We start from the raw sequence: 25,669 nt of genomic DNA, 5'->3' as shown, positions 1-25,669 counted from the left end.
TATCTGGGCACCTTTCCCAGTTCTGGTGCTCTGGGCTGGGAAGCCGGGTTTGGGGTGTAGGCCCCAGACTTCTCAGGGGGAATCCCATGCAGTTGAGATCTCCCTCCGGACCTTCAGCTGCTGCCTGTGGGAGCCCAGCCAGCCCTCTTGCACCTCCGCACTTCCTACTGGTCTCGATATGGCCTCCTCTTTAATTCCTTGGTTATGAGGGTGCTCTCTAGCTCGTCTTCAGTTGGTTATTCAGGATGATTTTTCTATATTTTAGTTGTAATTCCAGCTTGGCCCTGGGAGGAGGTTAATGTAGCTTCCACCTAATCTACCACCAAGTTGGACTCCCCACTTGGCTCACCTCATTAATATTCAGAAACCTAAGATGCCAATTTAACCTGGCCAACAACTACCTAATTACCACCCCTTATGCTTTCTGGGAATAACCCTGGTACAGTTTGACCCATGGAAGTCATGGGACCCTTCAGAAGAATCTTCGTTGGTTAGCATTAAAATCCAACACATTTAGACTTGGGTTTAGGGAGATACGGGGGTGGGCAAAAGTCGGTTTACAGTTGTAATACAATAATTAATAAAAAACATTATAAGAATAAACTGTGTTTCGCATACTGACAACTGTAAACCGACTTTTGCCGACTTTTGCCGACCCCTTACGACTGCAATTTCACTTAAGGGCACAGGGAATTTCTGGCTACGAGATACTAATCCTATCCTCACCCTGCCCAATGGTGACAAGAGATCTGTAGTGTCATTACGGTAGTCCCTGAAGGGGACTTAACACATCTAGGGTTGTCAGGAGAAATCTCCAGTCTCACCTCCTTTCTGTCCACTGCATTAAAAAAACAAACTAACTAAAAAAACAAAAATGAAAAACAAAGAAACCTGGAGAGAGAGAAAAGCCTGTGCCCTTAAGAGAGGGACACATGAATAAATAAACCCATTCTTTTCAAACTCCAAGTTTGATGCAAAAGTTTGATGAAAGACAAAATATTAGGTTAGATTCAAAAATAGTTTTACAAAAAAAAAAAAAATCCTAAAAACAAAAATAAAAACAAGGTGTCCTCTCATTTAGTCTAGTAAAAGCAATATGGTGTAGCAGGCGCTCAGAGGCTAGGTTTCTGTTGGCTAACATTAGTGTTAACATGTCACAGGCATCTGATTAGGTTCAATCATGTGAAACTGCTAGTATTTGACCTTTTTTGACCCAAAAATGGCAACTTTATATAGTTCATCCTAATATAAGTTCTTAACATAGATTCTCAGTTGCTTCTCACAACTGAGACTTAAGTACCCTCCCCCCCCCACCCACCCACACGCACACTTTTACGATGACAGATGCACAGAGAAGTCAAAGAACTTGTCCAATAAGATCAAGTTCTTGGGAAATGGCAGAAGCCAGACTCCAACCTGCGGCCGCCTGCAGACCCAGGCTGTAATTCCTGCGATGCAACTCTTCAGGACACTGCAGAGCCCCGGGCTGTGCTGTGGGGACAGAAGTGGCTTCTCAGAAATGAGCCCAGTTCCCCAAGAGTTTCGTTCGGGGAAGCCAGGTCGTCCCGCGGCCGGTTTCGTGGCCAGCCTCCCCAGCACCTGGGGCATCTGCGCTCTGCCCTGAAGCGCGGGCGGGCCTCGCGCTCCCTCCCGTCTTCCCAAGGCCCCTGCTGCTCCCAACCTGCCCGGACCCCACCCCCAGCTCGCCCGCGCCGCCGAGCGCACGTTCCCTAATGTCACTGCCCCTGCGTTCCTGATCTTTATCATAAAACTGAGGTTTATTTCCTGCCCCACGTGTGGGGGTCCCTGCACTGGGGAGGGCGGCGGCAGCCAGCAGCAGGGCAGGGTCTCCCCACGCTCCCTCAAACACGTTAGCAGCGCTCCCTCCGGGGCTTTCACCTGTGGGGACTGAAGAAGCACTAATTCTTTCCCTCCCGCCCTCTAAGGCCGCCTAGTTGGGCTACTAACCAGATTCACAGAGGCGGGTTACCAGGAGGAAACACGAGCATGGGGAACTCGCCCAAGCGCCAAGTCCAAGGGCCCTGAAGCAACACTGGGAGTGTGAGACATTCGGGGCCCCGGAGGAAGAGGGCGCGCGGCGGGGGTCTTGGATGTCAGAATGAGACCGGGGGGCGGGGGCGAACAGGCCCTGCCCCGCCCCGTTTACCGCCGGAGTCAGTGGGGCTGCGGCCGCGCCCCGGCGCCTTCCCAGAGCAGGTGTTTCTGCTTCAATCTCGCGGCAGGACAGGGAGGGATACAAAGGATCGTTTTACGCTGTTTCTTAATAAGCAGCTTAAAAATCAAGGTCCCAAAAGGTGGCCTCGGGGTGGCCAGCGCGGGCTCCCTTCGGCCCTCCCGCCGGGTCCCTAGCTCTCCGGGCGCCTGGGAAAGCGGGCGCCCGCGGCAGGTGTCTGCCGGCTCCGCCCCGGCAGGGAGCAGCGAGGGGCGGGGGGCACTTCCAGGCCCCCTCCCCGAGCCACCCGACCCGGAGTCCTAAGTGAACACTGATCTGTTGGTTTACTCAGGACTGCGGGGACCCCTCGCGCGCCAGGCCGGGCGTCCCCGGGACCCCGGGAGCCCCGCCCGGGCTGGAGCGCGCCGGCCGCGGGCGCCTAACGCCGGGGCGCAGGGATCTGCTCGGGGCTGCGCCGGCCGCGGGGCGCGCACGGGGGCCGGAGGGGGCAGATCAAAGGGGGGCCGACCGGCGCGCGTCCGGGGGGCGGGGGCGCCCCCGGCGCTGACCCCGACGGACAGCCGCGCGGGCGTCGGTGCCGGGGCGCGGGCAGCAGAGGGCGGGGCGCCCGCACCCCCGCCGCCGGGCCGAGCCGCCCCCCCCCGGGCTCCCCGCCCCTGGAGGCCCGGAGCCTACAAAGTCCCCGGAGCGGGTGCGGAGGCCCAGAGGCGCGGGAGCAGCGGGCGCGGGAGAGACGATGCCTCGGCTCCCGGGCACAGCGGGGCTCTTCTTCGGCGCCGCGCTGCTGGCGGCGCTGCTGGCGGCGGGGCAGGGGCTCCCCGAGAAGAAGCCGCGGGGACCCGGGCCCTGGCCCCGGCGCCAGGCGCGGCTGGCGGAGGTGAGCGGCGGGGCGCGGGGCTCGGCGCTCGGCCCCCCCCGGCCCGCTCGCTCCATCCAGAGGCGGGGCCGGGGGGCCAGGGGCGCGCGGCCTCAGGAGCCCCGGCCCCCCGGCGGCGCAGCTCGCGAGCCTGGGGAGCTCCGCCTCGGCGCGGCGCTGGCGCAGACGCCCGGGGGGTCCGGCTCCCCGGGTCGCCTCGCCGCGAGCGCGCGCGTCTCGGGGGCGCGGAGGGACGGGGTCCGCGCGGGGCGCTGTGCCCGCCGCGGGCCGGGGTTGCGGAGGTTCACGCGGTCGAGGCGCAGCCTCTTGAAGCAAATCTGCGAAGGGTCTGAGCCCTTTGGGCGCGAACTGAGACGAGGTGAGGTGGGTCCTCAGCCTGCCGGCTGTGGGTAGCCCGCCGGGGACCTTCGCGTGACTATGACCTTGGAAAGCAGACGAGGTCATCACGGCAGGGCCGAGACCTTGAGGAGTGGTGTTAGGCATGGAGAGAAACCATAGTTGTCGAAAGCTGTGTCTGCTGTCACGGGGTCAACCGTCCAGCTGTTCCTCGGGGACTGGGGTGGACATTCATCCCCATGGGCACAAAACCTGCTGGACTTGTTCCAAGGGAGGCGGGAGTGGTCTCGGGTTTGATTCCCGGTCAAGGGCGCATACCTGGGCCGCCGGGTCGGGCACGTGCGTGTGGAGGCAACCAACTGCCGTGTCTCTCTCACATCGGTGTTTCTCTCCCTCGCCCTCTCCCCCCTCCCTTCCTCCCTTCCACTCTCTCTAAAAATCAATGGAAAAAAATATCCTCCAGTGAGGATTAACAACAAAAATGAGGGGCCGAGTCATCTCCTGCACATCAAAGGTGGAGGCTAAGGAATTGTTGAGAGAGCGCACCCTGCTATTCTAAGGGCCTCGGGTGAAACGTCAGAAATGACCAATTCAAAGACCTTTGTGGAGAAACCGGGGAATATAAACCCACCAGATCTAAAGGCGTAGGATGGCTGAGGGGTAGTGAGCATTCCCGGACCTTGCAGAGTCGGTTCAGAGAGTTTACATGATGTCATTTCATTGTCACGCCATTCAGACTTGGGCATTATTCCCACTTTCCAGATGAGAAAACTGAGGCGCAGAGATGTTAAACCTAGCTGGGATTGCGAGCCAGGTTTGCAATTTCAGGAGCTGCACTGGGGATCTTATGGTCTCCCTTTGCATGCCATGCCCCAGCCCGCTCAGCCAAGGCCTTGAAAAGTTTCGAAATCATTAGCATCGGGAACAAAATATGCCACCCGCGCTCTGGGCAGGCCTGTTGCTGAGCCTCAGTTTACTCCTACAGCCCAATGGAAATTCGGGAACCCATTCTGTCAGATGGCTTGCTGGGTGTGAAAGCACAGGACAGATACCTGGGTGGCACGGTCGTTGCAAGGGGCTGGGACCAGGCACTTTGTTACAGGGTGCTGGCTAGGCAAAGAATGACACAGCTCCGCCTTGGGTGTCTTCCGTTTTAATTAAGATCAGAACAGTACCCAACAGCCACCGTGCCTAGCATTTTGTGTTTCTTGTCTTGTTTTCATTTTAGGGGTGAGAAAACTGACAGTGGACCCAATAACTAACCTACAGTTAGGCAGCTAGTAAGCGGTGAGCCAGGATCCAGGCCCAGCTTTGCTTAATTCTAGAGCCCTGGGCACTAGTCCTGGCACCCACCAGCTCCTAGGCAGGTAAGGGAAGACCTTGGGGTGGGGGGAAGGGGTGGGGGGGACTTTGGCAGAGCTTGGACCATGCTATTAGTGCATGTTAGAGGGTATGGAGATCAGAATGGGCAAGAGAAGAACTGAGAGGACAGCTCTTCCAGGCTGTAAGGACTGTCCTGCATGAAGGGTCAGAGCTGGGGAGGTTCCTGCAGCAGCAACAGACTGAGTCTCCAGGGAAGAAAGCACTTTGTGCCCTGGCCAGTGTGGTTCAGTGGGTTAGGCGTTGTCCATGCACCAAAAGGTTGCTGGTTGGATTCCCAGTCACAGCACATGCCTGGGTTGTGGGCTTAATCCCCAGTAGGGGGCATATAGGAGGCAGCCAATCCCATCGCTGTTTCTGTCTCTCCCCCTCTCCCTTCCTCTCTCTAAAAAAAACCCAAAACAATAAAAACTGAAGAGCTGAGCACAGAGGAAGGACCCTCCAAGCCTGGGGCCATCTTGCACGGGGTAGGGGTGCTTAGCACTTCGGTCCTGGTCCATTGTTCAGCCAGTTGCCTGGCACCGGCTGGATTGCAGGAGGGCTGCTGTGGGTTGAAAGGTCTCACCTGCCAGGTGGGTGACACCAAGAAGCAGGTATTTTCCTGAAGCTTGGCCTTCTTGGGTTGGGGTCTCTGTAGCCCAACCAGTGAATTCAGTGAGGGTCAGAAGGGGAACTGCAGTCCAGGCCTGCGTGATGCTGAGCCTGTGGCTGTGCCTTGTTTTCCCTTCTGACCATTCTTCTCGCTCTTGGAGATCGGAACCACAGGAAAGCTGGTTGAGGGAGAGAGGGAAGGACAGCAATGGGCAGGCGCCCAGAGGCTTGGCTGCTCGTGGTCCCAGGCAAGTCCCCAACCTCCCTGGATCTCAGTCTCCTAATCTCACTCCTCCCCTTGGCTTCTCATTGGGTTGTTAGGAGGATCAAAGGGAAAGATGAACTTGAAAAGCTGAACATCCGTTTCTAGTGTTTTGTTCATTCACCACACTCAGCACCCCAGAGTGGCCGGCATGGAACTGGAAGGCCCCTGGAGTTGCAGAGCACAAGGGTTAAGAGCAGGGTCCAGCCAGACCACCTGCCTCACATCCTGCTCCGCCGGCCCCCTCTGCAACCCCAAGCCAGTTACTTTGCCTCTCTGATCCTCGATTGACTCCTCTCTGAGGTGGGGAAGATGCTCGTACCTGCCCGAAGGAGGATTGGAGTCAATACATACAGGGTGCCTGGCAGGACCCACTGCGTGGTTTGTACGGCCTGTGGTTTGTGCGGGGCCTCCCAGCATTTCATGATGGATACAGCAGAGCATTAAACCAGGCGCAGGGCCCTGGGCAGGTACACGGGCAGGTACACGGGTCTCACAGACCAGCCAGCCCTGGTGCTTGGAGCGCGGCTGTCAGTAGTCCTCTTATTACAGGGATTTGCTTTGAGGGTGGGCTGGGCTAGGCCGGTCCCCACCTGCGTGGATGGTGAAGTCCAGCCCCTGCCTGGGCCCCTGGGCCTCTAGCCTGGCTGTTGGTGCTGGGTCTGCAGCACCTCCTGGGAGGCCGCGGTGACTGTGTGCGCGCCTGGCTCTGTGTGGATGGCAGGGCCTCAGCAGCGGGGAGGGGAGGTCCCGGCCTGCCCCTGGCAACTGGATTTCATTATCCAGAACAAGTGCCTGACCGAGGTGGAGAGAAGGGAGAAGGGGGAACTGTGAGGAGCTGGGCCGGGTTAGCAGGCAGGCTTGCGCAGCGCAGGGAGGGTTTGTGCGGATGAGGGCTCTTGCGTTAGCTGGAAACGCGTGGGTCAGGGCTGCTGGGCAAGCCTGGGAGGGTACTCGCAGGTCTGTGTGTGTATGTGAGAGAGAGCGAGACACACACACACAGAGAAAATGGAGAGATATCTCGGGAGAGGCATGCCCTGCTTTTCGAAAGCTCACATTATACCACTTCACTCTTACAGGAGACTCACATTAGTACCTACTTTTGCTAACCCCAAAACATCCTCCCCCTCTCCCCCTTAGGTCTCAGCCTCCCCAGACCCCAGCTCTCCTAGGGAAGAGGAGACCCCACTGCTCCCAGGAACCGGCCCCCAAAAGGCAGCCCTTCCTGGGACCCAGGAGGACACTCCCCTGCTGCTGGAGCTGCAGAAGCTGCCAGGATTGGCCAACACAGACTTGAGTACCCCGAACCCCAATATCCAGGTGAGAGCTACAGAAGGGCCACCACCCAGCGAACACCTGGACAGGAGCTGGGCTCAGTGGCTCAGCTCTGAGGTCAGGCGTCCTGTCCTGTATTCCTTGGAGGGCGCGGGTCCTGTGAGGGGTTGAAGTTGACTCCCGATGCTGTCCCTGGGGAGTTGTAGGGGGAGCACCTGCTTCTCTGCTTTTAAGCTGCAGACCAAGAGCAACTCATGTGGCTCCTAGTCCATAGCAAGGGACAAACAGTGCCAACCTGGCAGGGCTGTCATGGGACCAAAAGAACAGAGAATGCTTCTTGAGCTGCAGGGGATTCCAGAAATCTCTGGGAAGCCTTGTGGGAAAGCCTGAAGGTCTGATCCCCACCCAGGCCCAGCCCCTTACTGCAGTGCCCTGAAGGGGGGCTCGAGTTCGGTGGGTAGGGGACTGCCACCGGAGCGGCCAGTGGAATTCCGGTTCACGTACTCCACTGCCAGTTCCGAATCCCTAATGGTAGTAAGCCTGCATTTTTGTGTAGCATCTACAGTTACAAAACACATTCCCCAAAAGAAAAGTGTAGGATGTAACTGTAACATTGTTTAAAAGTATATGCGTGTGCCTAGATGTGTGCGCACGTGTATACGTAAAACCTGGAAAGTTAGTCACCAAAATGGTATCTGTCAGCGATGGAATATGGGCAACGCTCACTCGCTTCTTTATATTTCGCTGTTTTCCCCCCAAATTTTGTTGAGTGACCTCAGATTAATTTATAATAACCCCAAGGGATGTTTTTAAAGTTCTCTTTGACATACATGATTTCATTTCCCCTCCACAATGTGGTGAAAGAGACCCCTCTTCGCCCCCTGGGGGCCGCCCTGGGGATTTGCTGTCCTGGTTCTACCAGGAGGAAATGGAAGCTCAGGGCTGTTAGTAGCCCCCGAGGCTGTGCAGCCTACAGGCGGATGAAGCCAAAATTCATTGTCCCCGTCTCTTACCACTAGTGGGTCTCTGCCCTGGCACATGTGAGAGCCGCCATGCCTGGCCCCACCTGAGACCAGTTAAACCCATGTCTGTGGTAGGGTTGGGGAGTCAGGAACCTCCAGGGGACTGATACACTGCCAGGTCTTAGGCTGTGACCCCAGGTGCCCTGGGAGGCCAGGAAGGCCTGTCATCCCCCTGCCTGTCATCTCCCTCTTGTTGGTGTCCAGCCCGAGCCCTCCCTCACTTACCAGCCTGGATTCTGTCTCCCTGCAGGTGAGCACTGAGGCGATGGAGGACACCCAGGCCAAGGTGGAGGGGGACTTGCTGGCCGAGGCAAGTCGTCACTGGCCCCAAGGTGCCCCCAGCTGGCTAACCGCCAAGGAGGTCTCCTGGCCCCTCCTCTGGGGCTACCTGCGGGATGAGAGGGCGAGGTCCAGTCTCAGCGGCAAAGTCCCAAGGAGAAAGGAGGAAGGAGGGAAGGACTCCTTTTCAGAGTACCGTGAGAGCAGCGATGAGAAAGAGGACGAGTTCAGTGGAACCATAGGCATCTGGAAGCGGGGCTCGCTGTCCTCCAGCTTTTTGGCCTTCAAGGACCTCTCCAGTAAGCGCCCCCATCTTGGCATCCCTGGCTGCTACCAGGGAGGGCTGAGAGTTCCTGGGCAGGGGCAGCTGGGGAACCAGGAGCTTAGGCCTGTACAAACACCATCATCAGCTAAATAGTAGCATCACCCATAGCTTGCAAAGTTTTTCCCCCCAAGCATTTGACCCCCACAATAGCCCTGAGGTCCCCTAAGCAAAACAGACATTTATTAATATTATATATATCCCTATCTATCAGTTTCCAGTAAATTGGGAAATATTATAAATCCTACCACTCACAACTGACTTCGTTTTCAGACTGTGTGGGTTTGAACCCTGACTCTGCCACTTACCAGCTGAATGACATTAGGCAAGTTACTTAACCTCTCTGTGCCTCAGTTCCTTCCTCTATAAAATGGAGAATGGCACAACCCTTACTACTGGGATTGGGAGTAGAGGGTATTGAGTCAGTTGATGCATTTAAAGTGCCAGCATGTAGTAAACGCAGTATTGGCTATTTTTATTTTTTTATTAGAAAACAGTATAATACAGTCTGTTCAGAAAATATCACAGAAAGCCTGCCAACCCCGCATGACAGCCATTTTTATTTTTGCATGTTGTAGTTCGGGACTTCCCTGGGTGCAGACCACATTGTGCATATTTGCAGCCATTCTCCCCAGAGCTTGTTGCTTCATCGTTGAATGGCGGTGCCTATGATTAAGACTAAGTTATAGTAGCCTTTTCCCAATTTTACCAAAATAGTATAAACTAGGAGGCAGCATTTTCATGACTTTCAGCTTTTCTTCCGTTAATTGTCCTTCAACTCTTGGTGCCAGCCTGCTCGGGCCTGCCTGGAAAGTGAAGAGAGTACTTGCTATGTCATTACGCTGAGGGATCCACAGAGAGCCCTGGGTCCCAGGCCCTGCACAGCCAGAGGGCCATGGGTGCAGTCAGGGGTGTTTCAGGTCTCTCACCAGGCCCAGGTCCCTAACATGGGCAGCAGGGACATTCTTTAATACCCTCTGTGACAGGAGAGTATTGCCATCCTGGGTTTTGACTGATATAAAAACTGTAGCTCAGAGATGGGGGGAGACTTGCTCAAGGTCACAGCTACAGTGGTCAGGTGGCCTCCAGCCCAGATACCTTTTCCTCTTTGTTGCTGTGTTGACATAGAGTATGTGGCCGCGGGCTGTGCTCTCTCTGTAGGGCCACCTCCGTCCACTGGGCTTGGGGCCCTGCCACATGCTGCACCCTGTGGGCTGTGCTCACTCCCCCCGGCTCCCTGCCTTTACCCAGGTGACAAGCCTCAAGAGGAGTGGAGCCCCTGGTCTCCTTGCAACGCGAGCTGTGGCAGTGGCACCCGGCAGAGGACTCGGTCCTGTGGCTACGGCTGCACCGCCACCGAAGACGAGGATTGCGACCTGCCCCCCTGTCCTGGTGAGATGAGCCGCAGCTCCTGTGTGGGGAGTGGCTTACACGCTGGGCTTGACCCCCTGGGAATGTGGGCGCGTGAGCCCTGTACCAGGGAGAGGAGATGCAGGGAGCTCTCAAACGTGGTGGCCCTGCCTTGTCCCAGGTGCTATGGACACCCAGAGCCTAGTGAGGGCTGGGCTTCCCCATCGGGACTTGGGGTGCCACTAGCCTGGCCTCTCTTCCCAAAGGCACCCAGGACGAGGACACCTCGGGTTCACCCAGTGAGGAGCCCCCGGCTACCGATGTGCCAGATTCAGGTCAGTGGGGGGCTAGGCCCTGTCCCTGGGGGTGTGGGGCAGGACCTCTCTCGGGAGGGTGGAGCAGCATTTCACAGGCAGGAATCTCGCTTCCATCTTCCACCTTGAAGGTTATCCTCCCCAGCAAGGGGGCCCTAGCATTTCTGAAGCCCCTAGACAGGCCCATTGGCCTCTCCCAGCCTGAAATTCCTTCTGGGAAGGTCTTGATGGGAGCCCAGAGCTTGGAGACCACCCCGTGGACATATTCTCCCTGGCAGCAGGATGAAAAGGGGACATTCTGGCTTCTACTCCTGGGTCACCCGTGGAGACTCCTGGGCAGGCTTTGTCTGGGAAGGGGGTGCCCTCAGAAATGGGTCAGGATCCAGAACTCCAGGACTGCTCCTTCCAGCAGCTTGGAGCCGGCCAGGCTTTCACCAGCATACTCGGCCTCACCTGGACCTTGCAAGGAGCCAGGAGGCTGTGGACAGCCCCCTTTGCAGATGAGGCCCCTGCTCAGTGCTGCAGAAGCTCAATATTGTATCAGGTGTCAGAAGCCACATCTCCCGAGATAGAGAGATGGGGGAGGGCAGCATAGACAGAGGGGGCCATTGGGGGCCCAGAGGGGCAGAGCAACTCACCCCAGGTCATATGGCCTGAGAAAGGCGGAGTTAAAAACAATAATGGGCCAGTGGATAAAATACCGGGTGGGGCAAAAGTAGGTTTCCAGTTGTGAATTTGCAAAGCAGTTTATTTTTGTATTATTATTTATTAATTATTGTGTTATTTTCCATACGAACAACTGGAACCCTACTTTTGCCCCACCCTGTATTGAAACATTTTCTTACCAATTGGTTTAAACTGCTCTCCCTTCCCTACCCACCCCACTCCTTCCCCAGGATCTTTCCTACATTTTGCAGGGGTAGGGAACCTCTGGCCCTGTCAAGGCAACCACAGGTGGGACTTGAACTTCAATAAATCTAGGAGCTTTTTTCATAACAACAATAATTTTGTATGGCCTGTGAATGACTTTATAAATATCCAAATGGCCCCTGGCAGAAAAAAGGTTCCCCACCCTTGAAAAAGGAACACCTTAGTGGAACAGGGGGCATCTAGGCCCCTCCTCCAGCCCCATGGCCAGTGTCTGTTTTAAACCGTGGCCTCTTGCTTCAGGTTGCCTGGGTGTTGTGTGGGAGCCCCTATCTGCCAGCAGTGCAGGCCAGGTCGGATTGCCCCAGCTTTGGTGTGGGTCCTTCTCCTGCCCCTAAGGCCTTACCCAGCCCCACCTTTGCACCAGCTGGGGCTCTGGCCTCCTCTCCACGCACTGGCCCCTGATCAGCCCCAACCACACCACACCAAGGGGCTGACCCAGCTCCCCCCACTTCCCTGCCCTCTGCAGATGTGGACCCCTGTGAGAAGTGGCTGAACTGTAAGAGCGACTTCTTAGATAAGTACCTGAGCCAGGTGCTGCAGGACCTGCCCAGTTGCCCATGCACATACCCACTAAAGGCTAGGAACCAGGACGTGAGCTTGTGGGACAAGCGGAAGGGCCGCAGCTTCCAGTGGAGGGACGCCAGCGGCCCCAAAGAGCGGCTGGATATCTACCATCCCTCGGCGGACTCCTGCCTGCGCTCCCGGCTGTCCCAGAACAGCACCACGCTGGCCGCCCAGCACTGCTGCTACGACTCCAGGCACCGGCTGCTGACCCGAGGCAAGGGCGCTGGCACCCCTAACCTCATCAGCACGGAATTCTCACCCGAGCTGCACTTCAAGTTGGACAGGCTGCCCTGGATCATGTGTAAGGGGGACTGGAGCCGCTACCACTCTGTGCGGCCCCCCAACAATGGCGGGGTCTGCCCCGTAAACCCTTCTCAGAGGGAGTACCTGTCCCAGCTGCAGGAGGCCGAGGAATACTGAGAGGGCTGCGGTGCTGGGGCACTCTCCTGGCAGGCCCCTCACCCTGCCCCTGCCCCTGCCCCTGCCCCTGCCCCTGCCCCTGCCCCTGCCCCTGCCCCTGCCCCTGCCCCTCACCCTGCCCCTGCCCCTGCCCCTGCCCCTGCCCAGGCTGGGGGAGTGCAAGGCTTCAGCCTGTGCCGCCGGTCTGGTCTGGTGCCACATGCCTTCTGTCTGTGAGCCCCAGGCAGGTCAGCACCCAAGTGCTGGGTAGGGTTGGGGTGAAGGTTGAAGGGTGTAGAGGGCTCAGGGTGAGGGGAAGGAGCTCAGCCCCAAGGTCCCTGGGGGTGCAGTGGAAATCTGTGCCTGTGGAGGCCTCCCCGTCTTGCCTGCTAGGAGGCAGCGTCCCAGCCTGGCCACTCATCCCCCCCCCCCCCCCTTGGAGCTGGGCTCTCCTGCTCTGGGTCACACAGGTGCGCACCAGGCTCTCTGCTCTCCACACACAGCCTGGTTCCCAGGACCTGTGGGGAATCACTCAGACCCCCAGCCCCAGGGCCATTCCCTTCATCTCAGCCACCCACAGCTGCTTTTTGTCAGCCCTGGGTGACCAGCCCTCTGTTACCTCTGAGTGGCTGCACAAGGCCCTCTTGCCTCACCGCCTGCTGGGAGCCACTGAGCAAAGGGTTTTATTCTCAGCTCTGAGCTGCCTTTCAGTGGACACCGCTTTAGTCTAGGGCTGAAGCTATCAGTGGACAGACAGGCTGAGGCAGCCGAGCCAAGGCCGCTCCAGGCGGTGTGGGGAAACGATCACCCAGTTCCAGTCCCTTTCTTTGTCCAGCCCACCTCTGTTCTGTCCAGGTTGTAGGAGTGTGCAGGGCTGGGAGATGGCATCTTGTCGCAGCTTAGGAGGTGCTTCCTTGGTGTACTGGTAAACCAGTTCTCCGGAAAGGGGGACAGGGAAGCCCTGAATGTAGCATTTGGGCGATTTCTGTGGTGTAAATGCTCCCACAGTGGCCCATTTTGGGCCCCCATGGTGATGTCACTGAATGCACTGAGCTCAGAGTGGGGGAGAGATTCAGTCTACTCTTCCAGCGCACTTCATGGCTCTTCCTACCTCCCCTCACCCCCAAAACACACTTCCATACCTTCTATGGTGTTGAAATGCTGAAGTCCCCGCCACCCCTGTTCACAAAAGCTTCCCCAAGGTAGGGGATTTCACTCCTAGCCCTGCGACAGCTGCCTTGAAGCTCTCTGGGATCCTCAGCAATAAAGCACTTTATTTTCCAATTCTGTCTGATGAAGAATGTGTGGCCTTGCAGAGTGGGTCAGGAGCCTCTGGTTACAGCTCAAGCCGAGCTCCCAGCTCCCAGCTTCCAGTTCCCACGGGTCGTGTTTGTGACTGCCTCACCCAACTGGGCAGGCAGAGCTCCCAGGTGCAGAGATTGGACCACACTCACACTTGCAAAGGGCTGCCTGGGAGGCACATTCACTCTAAGCTTTTTGCTTTTTTAAAAAATATATCTTTATTGATTTCAGAGAGCGGAAGAAAGCAAGAGAAACATCAATAATGAGAGAGTTGGCATTGATCTGCTGCCTCCTCCTGCATGCCACCAACTGGGGATAGAGCCCGCAACTCGGGCATGTGCCCTCACCCGGGGCATGTGCCCTGACCCTTGACCGGAAATCAAACTGCGGTCTCCTGGATCCTAGGTCAATGCTCAACCGCTGAGCCACACCGGCCAGGCACTCTAAGTTTTTTGGTCAAAGAGGTAAATTGCATTGACTCCAGAGGAAGTGGCCCCACTTCCCCAGGTAACTTGCAAGGGGATCCAATGTAGGGTGGCAGAGATGGACCTGTTCCCTGCCTTAGTTGGTACACTTACCACACACTCCACTGTCACTCTGGCCTTTGGGATAGGAAAGAGACACATCAAGGAAACAGGAAGTAGAGTGAAGCAAGGAGTGTCCAGAGCTGCCACTTGGAGAAACCCGGAGAGCCACGTGTTTCCGATCAGCATCACACCTAGAGGTAAGTTTATTAGTCTGGTCCTGGACCACAGTCTAAAAGTACTCTGGCGCAACTAGAATATTATAGGGTCAGAGAGGGCAGGGTCTCAGGTCACCAGATGGAAGCCAAGTTCACTCTCTCCTCTGTGAAATTCAATACAATTAGCAAGGATATGTTTTAATTATTTTTTTAGTATAAACTTAAAAAAAAATTAGAGACATCCCAGAGTCTATTTTCACAGAAAACTGAAAATTCTTTCCTTTCTAATATAACTTAACCTTGATACTTACATATGCTGTCTAAATTTAATCTATACTTAAAGGTTTATTACTCAAACACTATTTAGCTAGTCCCATTTTTAATCTGTAATTTTAGTGACATGCTAAATCATTTCAATGTCAGGCCACAGATGAGAGAAACTACGGAAAAGGGGCTGGGGCCCTGCCAGTATGGCTCAGCGGTTGAGCATCAACCTAGGATCCAGGAGAGTGAGGGTCGGTTCCCCATCAGGGCACGTGCCTGGGTTTCAGGCTTGATTCTTAGTAGGGGGCGTGCAGAAGGCAGCCGATCAATGATTCTCATCATTGATGTTTCTCTCTCTCCCTCTCCCTTCCTCTCTGAAAGCAATAAAAATACAGTAAAAAAGAAAAAGGGGCTGGAGAGTAGGTCAGTTATAAAATGGTGTTTATTCAAACTCTACAAAGGGGGAGACACCGCGGATGGCCGCAGGCTTAGGGAACACCTGTGAGAGGAGAAACAGGGATGGAGGGCGCACAGCACCTGTGAAAGGCAGCACCGTGGCAGCATCAGAGCCCGGCGGGCCTCCCCCATTCTGGTCCAGTGTCAGTCACGTCACTGGTCACTGGTGGGATTTGCTGCTGTTCTGTCCCAAACACCAAGAGCTACCGTGGCCATGCATTGCTTATGGCCACCACCGTTTCCAATTTAGCTGCTCCAGCCAAGACTGGGCAAGATGGTCTTGCCCAGTTTTCCCTCTGGTTTACCTCACCGAGGGTCCTAGTTCAGGCAAGACTGGCCCGATTGACTTCTTACTGGGGTTCAAAACAACCAGACCAACAGGACAAACCCTGTCAGATCCTGTTCGCCTCCCTTGTCTCTTGGAAGACAGGACACTTCAGACCCTTTCTCCCATTATTCACAAAAGGGACCCAAATGTGCGCCTTTGGCTCATCCATTACAACTGGATTTTCTTAACGTGCTGAGGCACTTCTCAAAATGAATTCCTGGTATCGAAATCACCTGAGGTATTTACTCAAATGCAGGTTCATGGGCCACACCCACTGAGTAAGAATCTAGCGGTGGGGCCCACTCCTCCACATTTAACAAATGGTTCTTAGATGAGGAGACTCCTTGGCCTAGGATTTGCAATTTGCCAATTAACCAACTTTTCAAAATATTAATTCTTGCTCTGGAAAAAACATGGACTCGTGAGTACAGAAGTAGCAGGTACCATTTGCTGAGTGCTGCCAGCTGCCAGGGCTTCTGTGTCCATCATCTCTAATGCTCTCATAAGACACCTGTCACATGAGTTATACAGAAGAGGGCGTTTGTCCCATGTCAGGAAGTGGCATATCTACAATTCAAACCCAAGCCCAACCAAGTCCATGGCTTTGTTTTTAGTTACATCACTCTGCTTTGTGGGCTCAGACGGCTAACAAATGACAGGGGTAAAAACTGGAACAGCCATCAGTACTGGGGATGTGACCTGCTAATGTGTGTGTTGGTTTGGTGTTTTGGTTGTTTTTAAGGTGTTTGTAAATTTTGTGTCAGGACTTCTTTCTTGTAAGCACTCTTTTCTCAGTTGTTAACCCTCCAGCCAGGCGTGAAAAGGCTCCTTTTTTGTCACTGGTCTCTGCTGGAGTGGAGTCTGTTAGGAAGGGCCTGTTTATCAAAAAAGCATTTTTTTGGACCCCTGAGCACATATAATGCCGAATTAGATGTGAATTAGTTCAGTCCAGCACTCATTTGAGTAATTCAAGATAAAGGGGGCTTTTGGGGGTCTAAATTATCCAGATCAGTGCATATTTTCTGCTTTAACGACAATGTTTTGGCCAAGTCATTTGGTAGGATTAACCTGCAGGCCTGCCACCAATTAAAACAGGCAAAATAGGAGGAAAGTAGCTGTAGCTGCAGGAGGTGGTATCTGGATTAGCAGGCACTGACCCACCCTGGGGCGCAGGAGGCTAGGGCAGGGCTTGTCCAGGAAGAGTGACCCTCCTGTCCAGGCAGTTACCGGTCCTGCAACATGGCAGTGTGAACCCCACTGGACCGTCCCCCAGCACGTGGCCAGGGCTCAGTAAGCTTGTTTCATGGAACAGGAACATTCATTTCTTCCCCTTCCTGGGAGTACTGAAGCCTGAATTTCCTACTCCAGGAGGGATGTGTAACATACCAGAAATGCAGCTACTTTTTTGTGGAAATGAAGTAGTTTAGACGAGCATTGACCCCACAGTTACGGTTCCTCTTGCAAATCCCCACTCTGCTAAGTATCAATTAGGTCTGGGGTATGTTACGTAAATCCAAGGCTTGGGTTCTTGTAAAAGAGAAATGATGGTAGTTATTTCACAGGGCTCTTACGGGGATTAAATGAGCTAATACAAGGAAGCTACTTAGTGTAGTGTCTGGTACATAGTAACTGCTCAATAAACAGAAGATGTTAACCCAAGGCCTACAGTCTCTGCCACAGGGTGGGAATCTCTTTCTACATCTCCGATCAGCACCTGGTGGCCACCTACTCTTGCAAGAGGTTAAGAGACCATGGAGAGTGGATAGTCCAGGATGCCACTTCCACCAGTGATGTTTCCTGGCACTGTTTATCCCAGAACACAATCCTTTACTTTTCCCTCTGCAAGGGGAGAACCTTACTGCCAGTCTGCAGTATGAAAGACTGGCTCAGGAATGCTTGCTGATAGGCAGGTTCCCCTCATGTCTCTTAATTTCATGCATTTTCCCAGAATTGAGGCAAGGCCTTATTCCAACCCTCCAGTTTTTTTTAAAAATTCAAAATCTTCAGGAAACTCTTAGTACTAGCCACCCAATCCACAGAGGTTCCAGACATGCATGTTTTTTAAATTACGTTTATTTAGCATATGTACACGTAAAAGAGAAATTGCCCTCTGATCCCACCCAGCAGAAAACATGCACAAACCCAAGGTATACGCAGGGAGGGGGCCCCGGCCCCAAGTTAGTGGTTGGGATGGTGCAATCCTGTGAGTCAAGCCTCAGTCAGGAGAGGGCTGAAGTGTCAGACAAGCTGAAGCTCCCTAAAACAAGCGTGCGCCGTAGCCAAAGGTCTGTTTGATGCCCTCGAAGTAGTAGCGCTGCCAGCCCTGCCGTGTCCTCTCCTCCTCAGGAGCAGGGATGCCTCGGCCTTCCATGCACAGTTCAGTCTCTCCATTCTTATCATTGAAGGTCAAGGTGATGGTGGCAAAGTGCCCTGGGAAAAGGCAGAGGGGAGAGGGGTTTCAAATCTAGGGTTCCCACCTGGGTTTGAGACTAAGGCAAAAATAAAAAGTAAATAAAAATTCTGGGGTTTATGGCAATAAACAAATACTCTTGTTTACCTTCTGGCCAAGATCTGAACCTCCACTTCATCGCAATATGTTTCTCAGGGACCTAAAATAGCCAAAGAGGTCAGTCTATACTACAGACAAGGGATTTTCCATCTCATGGCACACATAAACTAATTATAAAACATCTGCAGCACACCACAAAACATCTTGCTGACCTGACAATAAAAATAGGCATAATTTTGATTCACTCACATCAGTAGGCTATTGTTGTGTTGGCTGTTGTCACTTTTTTATTTGACAATCTAAGGGAAAAGAGGGCAGTGTCTCTGACTAAATAGTCAGGTATGTATTTATTACCTTTAAAAAAAATTCTTGGGGCACACCAGTTGAAAATCACTGTTGTAGACCAATGTACCCAAGCCTAGCTAGATTTGCTATCTGCCTTTCGTACTGAGTCCACCATCTGTGCAATTATATCACTTATGAGGGCAACTGGACCACAGAGTGAGTAGCTTCTGCACTGGTATTAGTCCTAATAGCTCTTCTTACTCCTAAATTGGATCTGGTCAACTGTGCCCAGGTGAAATTTCAGTGCAACAAATGGAAAGAAACAAGCCACCAAAATATACAACCTCTCTTCCATTAGTTCTAGGAAGAAGTGATTTTAACTCCACTAAGGAAAACATTCTAGGAAAGCAAGAAAATTGAAATGGCAGCATTCTTTTGAAAACCAACCAACCAACCAAAACCCCTCCCCCCAAAAAACAAAATGAGGTGTTACTGACCAAAGAGATTAGTCTTAAATTTTACCCACAGAGCTGAAAAAAGGAGAAATGTTACTCTTCTGCCCAGACAGAGGCTGCATCCTGGGCCTGGGGCTCGCAACTACTTACCAGATCAGTGAATTCCCCGGTGACATTGCCATCTACCAGGTGAAACTTCCCACCTTTGTCTGCTTCTAGCACTGCAGGAGCATGGGTAAAGGCCTGAACCAGCTGTAGGAAAAAACGAAGTAAGGAGAAGACACATGGCTCAGTGGGATCCAGGGACAAATGGCAGCTGACACCTGCATGCCTCAACTCTCATTCCAAAGACACCACTTTGCCCAATGACCCAGGTTCTATTACTTTGACCTCAGTGATCCTGAATCCATGACAACATAACTTGAGCCCCATTTTCTAAAAAGAATGATTTCCAGTGGTTCCCATTTAGAGGACCCCAAACTAGTATAGATGAGAAAAAAGAGAGCAAATGCACTTTGAGGAGTAGGTTGAACAAAGTGGGTTTTCCTGTGCCTCTGCTTGTATGCGGAAAGCCTCAAGGTTCCACTCACAGTACTTGCTCTGCACACAGAGAGGGTGTACCCACAACCCAGGTGGCCTGGAATGGAAGGTGCCATGAGGCTGAACGACAGATTACATTTACCTCTTGGGTGGTTAACACTCTGTAGAGCTCCTCTGGTGATGTCAGGAAAGTGTCTCTAAGGGTGATCTTACAAGTGGGGATTTTGACACCAACAGGTCTGGTCTGGGTTTTTGAAGGAGCAGATTTAGCCTGTGAAAGTCATAGTGAAAACTGTCAGGTTAGAGTAATGGTGAAACCTCAATTAACATGGCTTCAGGACAAACCTGCATTTATTCTCACAAACTTTTTCACCTCCAAGGCTAATTATTCCAAGGGGTTGGAGGGAATTTGTGTATGGGTGTTTTAGTCACAAGGGAAACTTTTCCGAAAAACCCTCAATTCCCACAGAAAACAACCACTTTAGATGAGGGAAGACCAATACCGTTTTAAGGATCCATCAGTCAAATGACATGTTAAATCGTTACGCATTTCTGAAGAGCACAGTGTAATTCTCAAACAGAATTTCTATGCTTAAATAGCTGAAAAACAACACTCCCCATCCCCTCCCTCCAAAATATCCTTTACTGTGCTGACAGAGGGTAACAGGGCTGAAAAGCGAGTGCTGAGCCTAAACTATGTGAATTTCATTTCCAGAAAGAAATACTTGCTCACCCTGCCAGCCAATGAAGTGAAATCAATTTCCTGATAGGTGAAGTTAGTGATCTAACCGATATCTTGATGAGACCTCTAACATCAAGGTATGAAATATCAACACCCCAGTTGAAATAATACTGAAGATGTATATGGGTGAAGACCATCCTGTGTCCACAACACAACTGGTGTTAAATGCAACCAAGAGTCAGACTTTGAAGTCCCTTAATGGTCTCCATTTGCTCTAGCAATAGTTATTAAATGAGTAAAAATCAGGTGAAGGATAGGTAGACAGACAACTACATATTGCAGAGTCTAAAAAGCACCATGAGCTACTCTGGCTTAGAGATTAAGGTCAGAAAGAGAGAGCTGAAATGTGGAATTGAGGAGGCAGTGTCTCAATTCCCTTTCCAGACAACTCCGACCCCACCATGTGTGAAGACCGTTTACCTTGCGCTCCTCAGTTTTCAGCGCTGGCTGACCAGTTGGGGCTACTGACTCTCCATTCAGTGTAGGCAAGATCATGCCCTGCGTGAACTCTGAAAAGATAAAAATCCCAGCTCTGGGAAGTTATTTCTTAGTAGCTGATTTGGAGCTTCAAGCAGCTTAACAAATATGGGCATCTTAACGCAGAATGAGCTAATAACCAGGAAAGGGTCTACCTACTTTACATTTTTACCTTTGGTCTATGCCAGACAGGTATCTGAGTGTATATCATAGAATGTAATATGTTCACTGGGATTGTTTTAATCCCCTGACTCAATTGGAAGTATTACGACTTGTTAAATGCATGTGTGAAGTCTATTATGGATGGTATCCAATGAATGTAGTTGCACTTCCAATGACTTCCAGAGTGGGGCAAGATACTCAAGGATGCACGTGTAATATCCTTTCTCCACTCGGTCTTAGGCAGAACAGCTACAACTAGTCAGGGCATCAGAGCGCTGGTTCCCACCTTCTATGCTGGTTCCCTCTGATGGTCATTACATGTACTCCACCGAGATGAAAATGTACTGGCCGAACTGGAATTCTAGGGGAGAGCTGAGCTGATTAGTCTTCTAATCACCCTCTAACTGCCCTGGAGAATGCATATCAAAGATACTCCAAGCCTGTGCTCAAGTAGTGAGTCTGGGGATGCAAGTCTTTACAACAGTGCTGTCCATGAGAAATATAACATTGCCTCAAATGTAACTTAAAATTTTCTAGTAGCCACATAAAAAAGTTCAAACAGGTAGAATTAATTTTAACAATATACTTAATCCAATATACCCCAACCATCAGTTCAATATATTATCAATATCAAAAAATTGGTATTTTACATTCTCTTTTTGTACCAAGTCTTCAATCCACTGTATTTTGTACTCAAAGCACACGTCTATTTGAACTAGACACATTTCAACTGCTCTAGAGCCAACTGCTCTAGAGACAATGCACCTCTGATCTTCCCCTTACTCAGAGTGTAGAGACTGACTCCAGGATGAAGCCCCCTCCCCCAAAATCTTTACCCATTTGCCAAAGGACTGTCAAGCCCCTTAATCAGAGTCTGACAGGTGGAAACCACCTCAAGGCATAGGTAACTACTCAAGGGATACCTGTTTTGAGGGTGCTGATGTAAATTCCCATTGCTTCTCTGAGAAGTTTCACCCCTTCTTCTTTCATTAAGGCCACGAGATTTGTGTCAGGCTCATCTTTGGCAAGGCTCACACTAATCTGGGTGAAAGATCAGAAGTAGGTGGTAAATAACTTGAGGGGTACCTGCACTGTGGAGTGTGGGCGCTGAGCAATCAGATAACTGACGTTTCCAAAGGAAACGTATGAGGAGTAGGGTATCGGTAAAATCCCTTTGAGTGTTCCTTCTCAAGTTCTCTCTGCCAAGGCAAAGGTGGCTAATGCCGGAACCCACATTACTACCTAAAGCAAAGTGGCTAATAAGCACTAGCTGCTCTGGAACCTCCCAGTGGCAGCACTGACCTAGAAAGTCATCTGCAGCCTGTGTGGGCCAAGCTGGCCTTTAATTTTGAAATCATGTTTCTCATCTGAGAGTAAGAGGATGCGGAAGACTCAGGCGAGGAGTTAGGAAACACAAACCTCTACTTCATCCACGCTGTTTTCATCAGACAGATTGGGGATCTCCACGTGTCCCTTGTACTGCACTCCAGACTTAGAGGTACCTGTCAAAAGCAATGCGACATCATCGCATCTGTCTCCTCCTCTGCGAGAAAACCTGCCTGCTCTGGAGTCCTAACTACTACTCTGCTTACACTGCCTCTGGACAACCGAATGGGCCCCTTTTGTTCTGAGACTATGTGACATGCCTGATGTAGCAGACCTTCCTCCCTCAGCAGAAAGGTCTTTCCTCGTCAAATTTCTTGCAACCAAGTATGTCATCACAGGACCAAGAGCTACACGAATTCTACCGGGGAGTACTTGGATCAACAGCTAATACAGTCAGTTCTGCTAGAATGTTTACTTAGAGAATACAGATTTGTTCCAATGTGATTGAGACATTAGGGGACATTTGATCATATCATGAATTTCATGTCTGCTTATACATGATTCCATCCATGAGAAACAACACTAGGTGAACATAAAAAACGACACCCAATTTAACCCAACTGCATAGGAACACACAAAACACATCTCAAACATTTACCTGCCAGTGACCTGTTCTCTATGCCTATTATAAGCCACACCCATAGCTGGTGTTAAAGTTCTTCTGACTTCAGACCACCCTCCTTCCACCATTCTAGTGACGCACAAACCCACTGTCGCAAGGAAGCTTCAGGTCTTTTTCAAGGTAAAGCACCATACATGTATTATTTATGCATTTCTTACCATTTAACATGTTTTAAACTGTGATCAATTTCTATGTTCCTAATTTTTTTTTTGCTTAATCCTCATTTGAGGATAATTTTGCCATTTATTTTGAGAGAGAGTGGGAGGGAGGGAGGGAAGGAGACAGCAGAAAAGAGACAGACAGAAAGAAACATTGTTGTGAGAGAGACGCATCGATTGATTTCCTCCGGCATGTACCCCAACCAGGCCAGGGATTGAACCTGCACCCTCCGGTGCGTGGCCGACGCTCTAATCACCGAGCAACACCGGCCAGGGCCACGTTCCTAAATTTTTAAAAACGTGTCACTGATGAAGCTTTTGGGTGTTGTGTGCCTAACCTTCTCTTCCCAATAAGCCCTATGGTTTTCATGAAGTGACTTTGCACAGCTCAGTAATTTTTAGGAATACATGTCTCATTATAGCAGAACTGACTGTATTTCAAAATTAACCAACAAAGCATTTACTTTTCACTTCACTAGGCCTCAGTTTCTCAATCTATGAAAAGAGGATGGGGCAAGATGATACCCAAGCTTCCTTTTAGACTACTATACTTTAGTAGTTAAAACAAAACAAACCAGATACATTTACTTTTCCCCTCTTTATTCAAACTCATTTGAAAAATGTTTATCGAAGCACAAATTTATTTTATGCTTTGCCCCCTACACATACTTCTTTAGTTTTTGGGCCTTTTGAAATTCCATCTCCCGATTGAAGGACCATCTAGTGGGGCATATGTATGGTTCCAATTCTTTGCTAACATCACAGAAGGGACAATAATCTATTGAATAAAACTGCCCCCAATTAGTCACATGTAAACTTTGTTAGCACAGCAGTCTAACCTGCTGGACTCACACTGAAGACCGTAAATAAGATCAAGACCAAAAAAAGCCCCCTCCCCACTTTTAAATCATCCAAGTGACAGAAGCAGCCACAGAATAAGCCCCAAAATACAGGGGCACAGCGGCTTCACTGTGGTGACTCTTGAGACTCAGAGAGGAAACCCATTTAGTGGCAGAGAAATTCCAGCATCTAATACTGCTTTCTATGAGACAACAAAGCAGCACTATCTCCCTTGAAAAGTTCATAACCTCTCAAAAACGGTTCTGCCCGGCTCCTTAACAGGTCAGTCAAAATGCAGATAAGAGCTTTCCTGACAGCCCAGTATAGACTCACCTGTCCAGTTTAGTTTGATACTCCACTCATAAAAGAAGATCAGTTTGCCTTTGCGATTGTTAATGGACGCCTCTCCATCGAGTTTGTTCACTTCTGTCACCTCACACTTGCCCTCCTCATTTTGCACCCGAACTGCCAGGAACAGTGTCTTCAGCTTATCCGTGGACCAGTTTGAAGCATCCCTCTCTGTCCTGCAAAACAGAAACAAGGCTATAGACCAGCAGCCAAATGGAGAGTACTCTGCTTGCTCTAGTCAAGAAAATGCAAGGCTAAAGGAGGCCTGAGAAATAGTTTGAAAAGAACAAAAACCCCTCAGTCCCACTCCAGTAGGTCCACAAACATGTCACTCCCTTTTAGGAAAACAAGGAGCCACATACTGTCAATGAAGGCAACTGCTGAACAGAATGGTTACAAACTAAATCAGCAGGATAGAGTGGGGGTCAGTATTGACACCTTAATACAGTGCCATGGGACCTAGTGAAAAACTGTGTACATCTCACTGAAGTCAGGAGCACAAATGGACCTCAGAACGCATAAAAAGTCCAGGAAGGAATAAACCAATAATCTTGACCCAATTAGCACAGTGTTCTGACCTGTCAAGTTCAGGCTGCCCTACACAGTGTGTGCCCTCTAGATGGCCATGAAGACAATGGAAGCCCAGGGCTTCAAAACAAACAAAAATGAGGCCAAACACGCTGTGTACCTTAGTAGGAGAGGAAGCTGCCTGAGAAAGAGAAGAAAAATCACTATGTGCCTCGCAACTCACTAACTAGCAGAGAAGAATAGCAAAAAGCTGCAACAAAGTAAAAGCCCAGTGGAGACACTATGAAAGAAGTTCGTTGCAGCTGCAAGATAAGAAAACGACTGGAAGGCTTCAGGAAGGAGAGTCGGCTTTTGAAGAGCGGTTCGGTTATAAAACCATGCTCGCCGGGCAACCAGGAGCGGTCCCCGGAGTTACAACACAAGCGACCGAGCAGTTCCGGGTGAGAGACCAACGCGCCCTCACCATCCCCGAGCTCTGGGCACCTGGACAGCCCGCTCCAAACCTTCGCCCTCTGGACCGAGGCAGTGGTTCCTAGGGCTTAATTTCACCCGCAAGCAGTAAGCCACAAAACAGGAATTTCAGCCCCCAGGCCCCGAGCCTGACACAGCGAGCTCCCAACACGACCTAAGCCCTCCGTTTGGGTCTCCCTGTCTCCTCTGACCACGTGTGGGAAACATCTCTCTGCTCAGGCTGGATGCAGAAGCTAAGGGATTATGTTTTCACCTCTCTGAGACCCCTCCTCTGAAGACCACCTTCCACGTTGCCCCTGGCTCCCTAAACCCCGAAACGGTGGCCCGGCAGCGGGGGGAAGGGGGGCGCTGGGGCTACGGACCACGGCAACAAGAAGAACCCACCCCGTGTCGGGCACGGCTGCCTCGGCCCCAGGGAGCCCACCACCCTGGCCCGGCCGCAGCGCTCCCGCGGCCTGGCCCGCTAGCCCTCACCAGTGCCAGTTGTTGACGTTGGTGGCGTCCGCCCGCTCCTCCACGATCCAGCGTGGGTCACCCTCGCCCCACTTGGCCATCAGCTTTCCGATCGCGCCGTCACCAGGTCTCGAGCAGCCACAGCAACCACCTCAGGACCGCCTGGGCCGGAGCAGCCACTGCAACCACCTCAATACCGCCTGGACCCAGCCGCCCGGCAGCGCCTAGAAACTACTAGAAGCGGCCGCAGAACCTTCTGGCTTGCTTTTCCCTCCACCCCCCACCCCCTTCCCGCCTTAACTTCCGGCTCCTCCTCACTCCCAGCCTGTACTTCCGTTCCCCTCACCGGACCTTGGCTTCCGCCAGTTAAAGGGCTCTTTTCAGGCTCCCTCAGGTTATGTCCCCAGGGTCCCGAAATTCATCCACTCATTTGACCGTTCCTAATCCGTCGGGGCCCAAAGAACTAGGCTCATTGTTTCCCTGGACCCCGAGTGGGCTCTGCTGAGCATCCTGGGAGTTGGAGTCTTGTTGAGTGACCCGCCGGGTAACTACGGAAGGTCGCGCTA

At 52.1% G+C, this 25,669-nt stretch overlaps 2 protein-coding genes across 3 annotated transcripts; one reads left to right on the top strand and one right to left on the bottom strand.

Moving 5' to 3' along the window:
• The first annotated feature begins 2,858 nt into the window (after positions 1–2,858).
• On the top strand, positions 2,859–13,378 carry ISM2 (isthmin 2). Of its 2 annotated transcripts, XR_013999626.1 has the most exons (7): positions 2,867–3,071; positions 6,781–6,960; positions 8,188–8,515; positions 9,790–9,930; positions 10,155–10,223; positions 11,599–12,203; positions 12,264–13,378. XR_013999626.1 is itself a non-coding variant. In XM_081148774.1 (6 exons), the coding sequence occupies exons 1-6, from the start codon at positions 2,931–2,933 to the stop codon at positions 12,114–12,116; spliced, it is 1,377 nt and encodes a 458-aa protein (XP_081004900.1). In that variant the 5' UTR covers positions 2,859–2,930; the 3' UTR covers positions 12,117–13,377. The 2 variants fall into 2 exon arrangements, 1 of the variants encoding a protein (XP_081004900.1); XM_081148774.1 differs by having other exon boundaries at positions 2,859–3,071; positions 11,599–13,377.
• Positions 13,379–17,182: 3,804 nt separating this feature from the next.
• AHSA1 (activator of HSP90 ATPase activity 1) lies at positions 17,183–25,653 on the bottom strand. The gene is made up of 9 exons (XM_081146460.1): positions 25,125–25,653; positions 23,637–23,827; positions 21,717–21,799; positions 21,221–21,338; positions 20,079–20,167; positions 19,059–19,187; positions 18,527–18,628; positions 17,685–17,736; positions 17,183–17,557 (listed from the first exon to the last, which is right to left on the bottom strand). The coding sequence occupies exons 1-9, from the start codon at positions 25,202–25,204 to the stop codon at positions 17,385–17,387; spliced, it is 1,017 nt and encodes a 338-aa protein (XP_081002586.1). The 5' UTR covers positions 25,205–25,653; the 3' UTR covers positions 17,183–17,384.
• Positions 25,654–25,669: the final 16 nt, after the last annotated feature.

This window comes from Miniopterus schreibersii, assembly GCF_964146895.1.
Source record: "Miniopterus schreibersii genome assembly, chromosome: 1".
Lineage (NCBI taxonomy): Eukaryota > Metazoa > Chordata > Mammalia > Chiroptera > Miniopteridae > Miniopterus > Miniopterus schreibersii.
Note: the sequence above shows the minus strand (reverse complement) of the source record. Positions and strands in the feature narration are given on the sequence as shown.

Excerpts from the sequence above, each read along its gene's own strand:
- ISM2 (XM_081148774.1), top strand. The coding sequence starts at position 2,931 with ATGCCTCGGCTCCCGGGCACAGCGGGGCTCTTCTTCGGCGCCGCGCTG. Across the intron at positions 8,516-9,789 it reads GGCCTTCAAGGACCTCTCCA|GTGACAAGCCTCAAGAGGAG; the intron begins GTAAGCGCCCCC and ends GCCTTTACCCAG. Across the intron at positions 10,224-11,598 it reads TACCGATGTGCCAGATTCAG|ATGTGGACCCCTGTGAGAAG; the intron begins GTCAGTGGGGGG and ends TGCCCTCTGCAG.
- AHSA1 (XM_081146460.1), bottom strand. The coding sequence starts at position 25,204 with ATGGCCAAGTGGGGCGAGGGTGACCCACGCTGGATCGTGGAGGAGCGG. Across the intron at positions 20,168-21,220 it reads CATCAGCACCCTCAAAACAG|AGTTCACGCAGGGCATGATC; the intron begins GTATCCCTTGAG and ends TTATCTTTTCAG. Across the intron at positions 19,188-20,078 it reads TGAAAACTGAGGAGCGCAAG|GCTAAATCTGCTCCTTCAAA; the intron begins GTAAACGGTCTT and ends TGACTTTCACAG.